Source organism: Zalophus californianus, chromosome 1, assembly GCF_009762305.2.
Source record: "Zalophus californianus isolate mZalCal1 chromosome 1, mZalCal1.pri.v2, whole genome shotgun sequence".
In the NCBI taxonomy this organism is placed as follows: Eukaryota; Metazoa; Chordata; class Mammalia; order Carnivora; family Otariidae; genus Zalophus; species Zalophus californianus.
The window spans coordinates 182,130,889-182,140,279 of NC_045595.1; the positions used below are offsets into that span (position 1 = coordinate 182,130,889).

The following is a 9,391-nucleotide window of genomic DNA, read 5'->3' on the forward strand; positions in this document are numbered from 1 at the left end:
CTTTAGGAATTGTCAAACTGTTGGTACATTTTCAAATACATTGCTGCTCCAGCATTTTTTCGGATGTCTTAGATCTCTTTCTTTTTGGCCAGCTGGGAAAGATATCCATACGTTGTTCTAAAGTGAACAGTGGCTGAGTGATAAATGTCATCTGGCTGATGATCTAATAGATGAGAATACAACTTCTGATAGCAAAGATGATGAATAATGTGAAACTTATGGTATGTCCTGAAACCAGGGCGTATTTTGGAATTTTTTGAAGATGACTTGCATTGCAGTACTTAGGAGCTTTATATTCTTCAATGGGAGGTGATTAAGTAAAAGGCTTGCAGAGTAAATTCTTTTATTTTAAAAGAATGGTAAATCCAGTTTCTATTTTTGTTTCTTCTGGTGTTCTGCCATTTAGCTTATCTTTGGGTGGAGAAAATCATTGCAATTTCAAAGGTGTGAGTTTAATCTATGATATATTAGGGTGTTCAAATCCCTTCTGGGATTCTAGTCTTTCCCTAGGAGTGGTAATTAACCTCGGAGAGTATCACTTAGGCAGTTTCACCTGGTGGTTTGTTTTAAGAATTTACTTATCTCATATACCTTTCTGACTAATCACCTCAGGTTGAAGGTAGGAATGGTAAGGTTGTAGAAAAATAGGTACCCTCACCAGGATATTTCAGCCATCAGAAACCCTAAGCATTAGGGACCCCTGGGTGGCTTAGTTGGTTAAGTGTCTGCCTCTGGCTCCGGTCTTGATCCCAGGACCCTGGGATCGAGTCCTGCGTCGGGCTCTTTGCTCAGCGGGGAACCTGCTTCTCCCTCTGCCTGCTGTACTCCCCCTGCTTGTATGTTCTCTTTCTGTTTCTCTGACAAATAAATAAAAATCTTTAAAAAAAATTAAAAAAAGAAACCCTAAGTATTGCATTCTAGTGTTCAGTGTTTGAGTTGTATGGTGCCTTTTTAAATAATAGTTCTAGGATATTTTTCCTTTCTTGGTGTACTGGAAAGTGCATGGGACTTCTACTCTAAAGGATTAAATTTGCCCTGAGTTCAACTTTTTGCTAATTATGTTACTTTGGATAATTTATTATCATAAGCATTAGATTCCTCATATGAACATGTGGTTAATAATATCTGGCACAAAGAACTTTGTTTTGAGTTCTAAATTTTATACATATGTATTGTAAACCAAAATAAAGAGGCAAACTGAGGCAAGGTCAAGTGAGAAACTGAGTTTATTTGGGAATGGCAGAGGAATTGCAGTTTAGGAAATGCATGCTGTAGCAAGCTACAGGTCAATCCACTGCCGAGTTTGTGGTGGCTGTATTTATGGGCAAGGATAGCAAAAAGATAGAAGTCCAGCTGGAGTCCCAGCAGTAAGCTCATTGGCTTGAGGATGGGGAGAGATTCCTGGCAGATGTTTATTGGTAGGAAGGCAAGTCTCAGTTTTCTCTAAATCAGGCATTTATAAGAAATCAGTCTCTCAGTTCTTAAGTTCTTTTCTTCTATAAGGTGTATGTGGGAGATTCTCCATTTCATATCCTCCTGTTCCATTTTAGACTGAAATTTCTTCACGGTATGTATATATGATGTATTATATACATGATATATTTTATATGTTTATCTATAGGATGCCTCTCTCTCTGAAGGTGGTGTTGCTATAAAACCTTTTGTAAGTCAAAATAGCATAAAGCAAAGAAACAAAGAGCATTAATTTTTATGGACATTTTTTTGAGCATTCCCAGTCCCCCAAAATAACCTCTCTTAGACTTTTCTGATATCTTAGGATACATCTTGCTAATGGAGGTACAAAACAATTTGAGATAAAGCACAGATGCTCACAGACACAGTTGAAAGCCATGGTGGCTTGATGCTGAGATGCTGAGGGTATTTCCCAGGGAAGGAGCTTGGTGGGCCCACTTTTGCTGCTGGGTATATGCTGCCTCTATAAGGAATTGCTGCAAGACAAACACTAAATTCTGCTTTTGTTTTTTGCATTTTTTGGTAAAAGTGAAATCCTCTTTGGATTTCTTTTGGTTAGTGAAAATAGGTAGTAATGTAGGTCTTTCTTAAAAACCGAGTAGCATAATGTGAACTTTTGAAAAACTAGTTAGTTTAACATTTAAATACATATGTAAGTGCTTTATAAGATTTTAAATGCAAAAGAAAAGAGTATTGTTTTTCTGTAAACAATTTATACCTGAAAAGCAATGATTTCTTCCCAGGTAGGGAAAGGAAGCTTAAAGATATTAGCCAATTTTTAGGAGTAGTTATTGGAATATTCACAATATAATATACTATATTTTTACTAGTAATCTCTGTAAGTAGATTGCAGAAACCAAGGATTCCTTCTGTTCCAGCTTAAAATTACATTTTGCAGGCTCTCTTTGAGGTTCTGACTTTGTACTCACCATTTTAGAATCTACATATAAATTGCTGTGTACTGTCATTTTACTATAGTCAAATACATTTCAAAGCCAAACATCATGCTGTTTAAAAAGGGACAGAGAACAATTATATTTGACAAACAATTTTTACATGACCTGAAAATGTCTTAGGATTAAAAATGATCCTTTTGTACTCTGATTTGCTTAGAAGTGTTTGTTTAGTTGAAACTTGTAGAATCATTTCATTATACTTTAAGGCTGGCTGAAAAAGTTGGCAAAGTCTCAATAAAGAGTTTGAATTTTGCCTCTTTGCTTGCTGGGATGAGTATTCCCAGCAGAAGAATCACCGAGTTTGTATTGACTGTACGGGGAGTTACAACTAACACTGTAATCATTTATGCAATTTTTGTGAATACCCAGGAGATGGTGGTACTTTTCAGTTTCAGAAGGAGTACAGATTTACTGCTCAAAACACTTGACATAACTAGAAGGAAACATCTGATGTTGAAAATGGAAAGTAGTTATCTTTTTGTTATGGTTAGCATCAAACAGAAGTATTCACGTTTTTCTCACAGTTTAAAACTAGGCATGTAGAGATTTTTGTGTCATTCAGACATGGGAATAAAATAAATAATTCCCACTGAAAGGGAACTGCCCTAGAATCTGGGAAATTTTCCTAAGTATGAATTTCAGTTAACTGTATTTTTTTAAAAATCTTATTTCAATTCTTTATACACATTTATTTTTTAAATAATTTTTAAAGATGTGTTTATTTATTTGAGAGAGAGAGAGAAGGTGCGAGTGGGGGGGGCAGAGGGAGAGGGAGAGACAGAATCTCAAGCTGCCTCCCTGCTGAGCGAGGAGCCTGATACAGGGCTCCATCTCACAACCCTGAGATCCTGATCTGAGCTGAAACCAAGAGTTGGACGCTCAACCAACTGAGCCCCTGAGATTCCCCCACATTTATTTTTCAATGAAAGTTTATAAACTGATGAGTTACAAAATTTAGGTCAATAAAGTCTGAATTACGCAATATTTCTTATTTGTCTCCCTGGTTGCCCTATTTGGAGGTTCCTTTGATAGCCCACCAACGTGCAACCCCTCCCCCTTTTTGCCAAAGAAAGTATTTTAGAATTTACATTTTAAGAAGTTTTTAAGAATGATTTAGAAGATTAAAGTTATTTGGGCAGATTGGTTCTCAAAATAAAACACATAAAAGAAGCACTTTTTCTGAAAAGAATTGGAACAGTTTTGATGTTCTCTTCCTAAGAATAAATAACATGTGGAGACAGGGCAGTACCTTCAAAGCCTCTGTTTCTTTAATAGAGGTCCCATAACATAACCACCTCTATTCTTTCAAGTGAAAGGTTTTGCTAGGTTTGAATTAATTCATAAGCACTCTTGGAGATTAGTAAAAAGGCCACCTCTCACCCCTGGAAGGGAAACAGAAAAAAAATTTTTTTCCCCAAGCTTAGAAAAGATGAAGGATAGGCTGTTAAATCCCTAAGTAGAGTTCAATGTTTGATTTTATAAACCCAGTAGATGAGGGTCAGGTTATTGTTATAACACCTCGCATACACACGCACATGTACGTATGCACATGCTTGTATGTGTTAAGTGATCTTTAGTTGTTGTTCGCTTTCCTATGAGAAGTCATCAAATAGGAGATGCCTTTGGCTAGTGTTGTTATTTATTTATTTTTTGGCTAAAGATAACAGATAACAAGTTAGCAACAGAATTAGTGGTAATGTAACATGGTATATATAGGTAATACAGCCCATAGTTAAGAGTATGGGCATGAAGTCATTCTCCCTTAGTTCAAATTCTGGTTCCAAAATTAATTGTGTGACTTTGAACATCTTGCTTGAACTCTTTGTGCCTGAATTTTCTTTCACAAAAGAAGATGTAATAATCACACATAACCTGTAAGGTTTTTAGGAGATATAAGTGATGCAACATGTAAAATACTGGTATATGTTTAGCTTTCAATAGATTTAGATATTTTTATTAATATCATCACTGTTTTAATAATCATCAGACCATCATCATTACCAGCATAATCATCTTTATTATATATTGATATTCTGTTTTATTGGATCATATCAGCCTTTTATCTGAGGGGATTACTTTTGTTCCTATATTTAGTAAAGTGCATGTATTTGTATTTTGTGTTTTTGTATTTAATAGTTATCTAGATTTTCAAAAGGGTGGACATAAGAGTAAAATGTATTAATATATAATGTTCCTCTTGAACAGTACATATACATTTAAATAGAATAGTTATTAAAATTTTATTCCAAAGTCACTCAAAATGCTCTATTTTTAAATACTTTAAAAATAATACATTTTGAGAATTTAAATTTTAAAGTTCTATAAGAATTTCTTAGATGCTTGTTAAGTTTCTCTTTGAACTGTAGGTAGCCCAGCTCATTACAGAAAGTTTGCTGTATATTGAGGTTAAAACGGAAATTTGCACCTTTGCTGGACACAGTCAAGTGAGGAATTGAAAAGAAACAAAATGAAGAAACAGAAATCCAACTGTGTAGCCTAGTTTTAGATTCATTCCATTACCATAAATAAAGCTTATATAATACAACAACATAAATGATCTCAAATATATAATGAGTTATAATAAAGCCAGATTAAAAAATACATACTGTATGAATCTACTTACAAGTAGTTGAAAAGTAGACAAAATTTATGTATTGTGATAAGGATTAGAATAATTGCTACTCTGGGGGATTTAACCGGGAGTTTGGGTGCCGTAAAATATCTATACATGTGTATGTGTGTAAAAAGTCAATCATTGAACTGTATGCTAAAGGTTAGAGTATGTGATTCATTCCTCATTAGGAAAGGGAGAGGGAGAAGGAGAAAGAGAAAGAGAGAGTGAGAGAGGGTGTGTGTGAGGTGGGGAAGAATGGATGTCTAATTTTACTATAACTAAGATTTCTTTTTGCTGTTCTTACCTTTTCTTACTCCAACCTCCCTTCCTTTTTCCTAGGACATTGATGTTTCTTTAATTTTAAATTTGTGAACTTGAGAAAGTGTTTTCATGATTATTCTCGCTTATCTGATTAATCTTGCTATATTCTTAATTCTTTTGAAAAGGAGTGGAATCTGATTTGTATGTTTCATTCTTTGCCAAAGATTGACCCATACTTTCCATAAGTAGGGTAAAATCTGCCAGAAACAAAACAGTTTGATATTCTAATACATCATTGCTGGCATTCCTTGTGTATCTTACGTTCTTAGAATGTCATTATAAAGTGAGATTTATTTTTAGGTATATACACTTTCTATATATGAGTGATGTTTCATTACCTGACATAAATACAGACACTGGTGCTCTGTAATCCTTAAACATCCCTGCCTAGTCAGTTAAGCTATGCTGAGGCCACCTTGCTTGTCCTTCCTTATATTTTCCTCATGAGATTGGAATTCAGATTTTTAGATAATAATTTTATCAGTTGCCAATTTTTTTTTTCTTTTTTTAGTTGCAGCCTTTAAAAACCCCTGTTTCTCTGCATTGTTTGTGTTCTCTGGCTCAGCAGTTTATCCTTTACTTTTTTTTTTTTTAGAATAACAAAAAATATTTTACTAAAACATAAGATTTACAGAAGTTTCCAGACAAGGCATACAAAATGGTCACAAGCTTTTTCTTGAAGGAAGGATTCTACACTTGACAGCAAGTCACAATGTTATTAGTGAGGGCTGTGATGTTTGTTTAATGTTCCCATTTTGGTTCAAACAATCAAGCTTGTCCATCTACAGCGTCTAAATAAAGTTAGACCTGGCTAGAGAGCATATTCTAAAGAACTGGTTAGCTGCTTTTAACCAATGCAATTAGATCACCATAAAAAGGGGGAAAGGAGCCCATAAAATTAAAATAAAACTACCTCTCCCCCTCAAAAAAAGTAATAAAGAAAAACACCCACACCCCTGCAGCTAACCCTGACAACTACCTTCATTCACAGTGCTTTATACTCAAACCCATGATGGGGAAATTAATAAAAGCAGAGAAGGGCCACTGCTTTTAAACGTTTCACAACAATCCGGATGGTGCTTCTAGCCTCTGCTCATGCTTTACAACAGTGAATCAGGACAAGACATAGGTTTGCTAATGTGCATTTAATCACCAAAGGACTGAAGGTGTCTGGGCTTTTATTCTGTAATGTTTCTAAGACTGTGTCCATTAAATGCAAACAAAAAAGGAAGAAGTCTTGGCAGAACAGGAGAACAGGAGAACTTGATGATCAGATCGATTTTAAATATTATTCATGGCATATAGCCTAGTCCATGCTCTAGCTGTTTCTATGGCTTGGGCTTCATTGGTCTTCCACTGCTCCGCTACATCATTTGCTAATGGATCATCTGGATTGGGAGCACTTAACAAAGCCTGGAACGATAGCAGAACTGTGCGGATCTGCAGTGCTGGGGACCACTTATCTTTCAAAATATCTAAACATATTCTTCCCAACTTGTCTACATTAGGATGATAAATTTTGGTCATGAAACGTACTTTAGGGGCTGCCTTCGGGTATTCTTCTGGTAGGAATAGTTCAGGCTTAAAAGTTCCTCCCTCAAAGGGGGAGTCCTGGGGGCCAGCAATGACCACATGAAAATAACGGGCGTTGCTCTCATCTGGTTCTGCTTTAATGCCAGGAACTGGTTTTGCCAGCAAACGCTGGGTTTCCTTGATAATCCTGCGGGGCAGCCCGGCCATCTTGTCAGATCCCGAGTTCGGCCTCTGGTCTCGACTCCGGCTCCGCTCGCCTCACACGCGAGTCTATCCTTTACTTTTTAATCAGTATTTATAAGTCATCAGAGGATGGATATGATTCAGATTCAGGCTGCATAGAACCAAAGAGAAATATTTTGAACCCAAATTGGAAAGCATACCTAAATATTTGGATTCAGCCCGGAGTCTCTAAATACATACGGTGACATTGTTAAGAAAAGAGGCTCTCAGTCTCCAGTGACTGTGCTTAAACAGAATGTAATCTTTGAGTTTTATATGATTCCCTGTATTTCCTTAGAACATTGTTATTTATTTTGTAAGACAGGGATCTTGACTTGTAGAGTACCATGGGATTGCTAAACCTGTCCCTGGTCATCACTATTTTGACACCATGCATGATCTTTTGATAAATTCTTCAATTCTAGGTCTTTTTTCTATTATAACTTGTTCAGGAGAGTTCTTAGAATCATCTGAAATAAAAAAACTAAGGTCAGAAAGATTATTTTCTTTTGTTAGGCAGCAAACGCTTTTGTTTCACTCAGATGCTCAGATGCCCTTGGGTCCACCCTTAACCCCAGGGAGCCTGAAATGCCTGGCAGGGGAAAGGGGACTGTCTTCGAGTAGGCCCTTAGCCAATGACTGATTTTGGTAGAGTATGACCGCCCACCGCCCTTGCCTCAGGCTGGGACAATTCTTAAATGCAATACTCTAGAGTTCTGCAGTAGCAGGTTGAAGGTACTCTTCTGGGATATTGTCTGCAAATGTACCCCTCATTAACTTCTTCCCTTTCTTTCTCTGCCTTGTATCCTCTCTCCCCACACTTTCCTTAGTGATCTCTCCTGGGATTATTTCCTTAATATATCATTAGCAAAAGAATCTTCTTCTTAAACTGCTTCTGGGCAACCTGACCTAGGACAAACTATATGCCACATAATGATTAACTTCTTCCAGCCCATGTTCATAATAAGTTTCTAAAGATAATTTATTCCTCTTAAGCAAAATTTTGCAATATTTGTAAGACTGTATATGTGTTGACACTAGAGATATTATTTACACTGATTCCTTTCTAATACCATGGCTGATATTTTACATACTGAAGAATAAGACTACTGACTTTGTTTTGACTATAATCAGTGAACTTACATTCCTCAGGAAAAAAGAAAGCCTGAATATAACTCTTAATTTGCTTATTCTTAATAGCATAGTTACACTTTCCACTTTGAAAAGCAGGAAATCTTATTTCTGAAACTTTAGAAATAATACATGAAATGTTAATTTTTATGCATTTTTGATATGACGGCTTTTCCATGTGGTAATAGTTGAGTGCTATTGAACATGACACAATAGCACTTGTTGTTTATAGTGTTCCATAGTTAATCCGAATGCTGAGAGCTGGAGGTCCTCCACACAAAGCAGCCGGCTGGGGGCCGAGAAGCTTGCTGCAGTGTTGGAGGATGGAGCCGGCCCTAGAAGCAGTCCACTGTGGCTGAGGAATCTTCCAGAGGATGACTGCCACTGGGCCACCTATATGTCCGTCTCCTGGGAGCTGCCACATAAGAGTGAGCGTAACTCAACGAACGTGAGTTCGCTCCTTGGTGAGGTAGAGGGAGAGACTACACCAGGTGGAGTTGTCACACAAAATGATCTTTATTAGAAGCAAATAAGGAAATCATGGGGAATAATTCCAAAGCTGTGACCTTCCAAACAACAAAACTGGGGAGTTTTTAAGCGGAGGGTGAATGCCTCTTCATGGAAGGGCTTGGCAAAGGAGAGTTCAGTATAGAATGGGGGCAAAAGTCATCTTTAATAGACAAAGTCTGCGTCCTACTTGATTGAAGTCCCAAAGACCAGCAAGGGTCAGGATCGTCAGTTTTCTGGCTCCAGTTAGCTTTGTGTTTGAGTGTTCACTGGGATTTGAATCCTGCAAAAAACAGCCACAGAATGTGTGTTAGGTCCATCTTTCCTTTTGAAAAAGCACTGGGAGTTTTACCCCTGATTTACTGTGTCTGGTAGGGTTAGGCTATCTCCTGGCCTGCTGGGTTTTTGCATTCCGTTTGTTTCCTGAAAATCCTTAGTACTGAGGCTTTTGCATTCCTTTGTAATTCCAGCACCTCGTAGGAAATTCTGCAAGTTGTGTGCCAGGGTCCGTAGGGCCAGTGGGGCATGGATCACAGAAATAGCTGGGGGGCTTAAAATGTCTTCTTGTGTGTCATGAAAGCTAGGTCTCGTCTTTCTTTTTCTGGGGATCCCTAACTTGTTCTGCTTACAAGAG

The 9,391-nt window shown here is 37.1% G+C and overlaps 1 protein-coding gene across 1 annotated transcript; it reads right to left on the minus strand.

The window, feature by feature from the left end:
* Nucleotides 1–6,512: 6,512 nt before the first annotated feature.
* LOC113917738 (ubiquitin-conjugating enzyme E2 N-like) lies at nucleotides 6,513–7,149 on the minus strand. The gene has a single exon (XM_027585708.2). It carries the CDS (start codon nucleotides 7,102–7,104, stop codon nucleotides 6,646–6,648), a length of 459 nt encoding a protein of 152 aa, XP_027441509.1. The 5' UTR covers nucleotides 7,105–7,149; the 3' UTR covers nucleotides 6,513–6,645.
* Nucleotides 7,150–9,391: the final 2,242 nt, after the last annotated feature.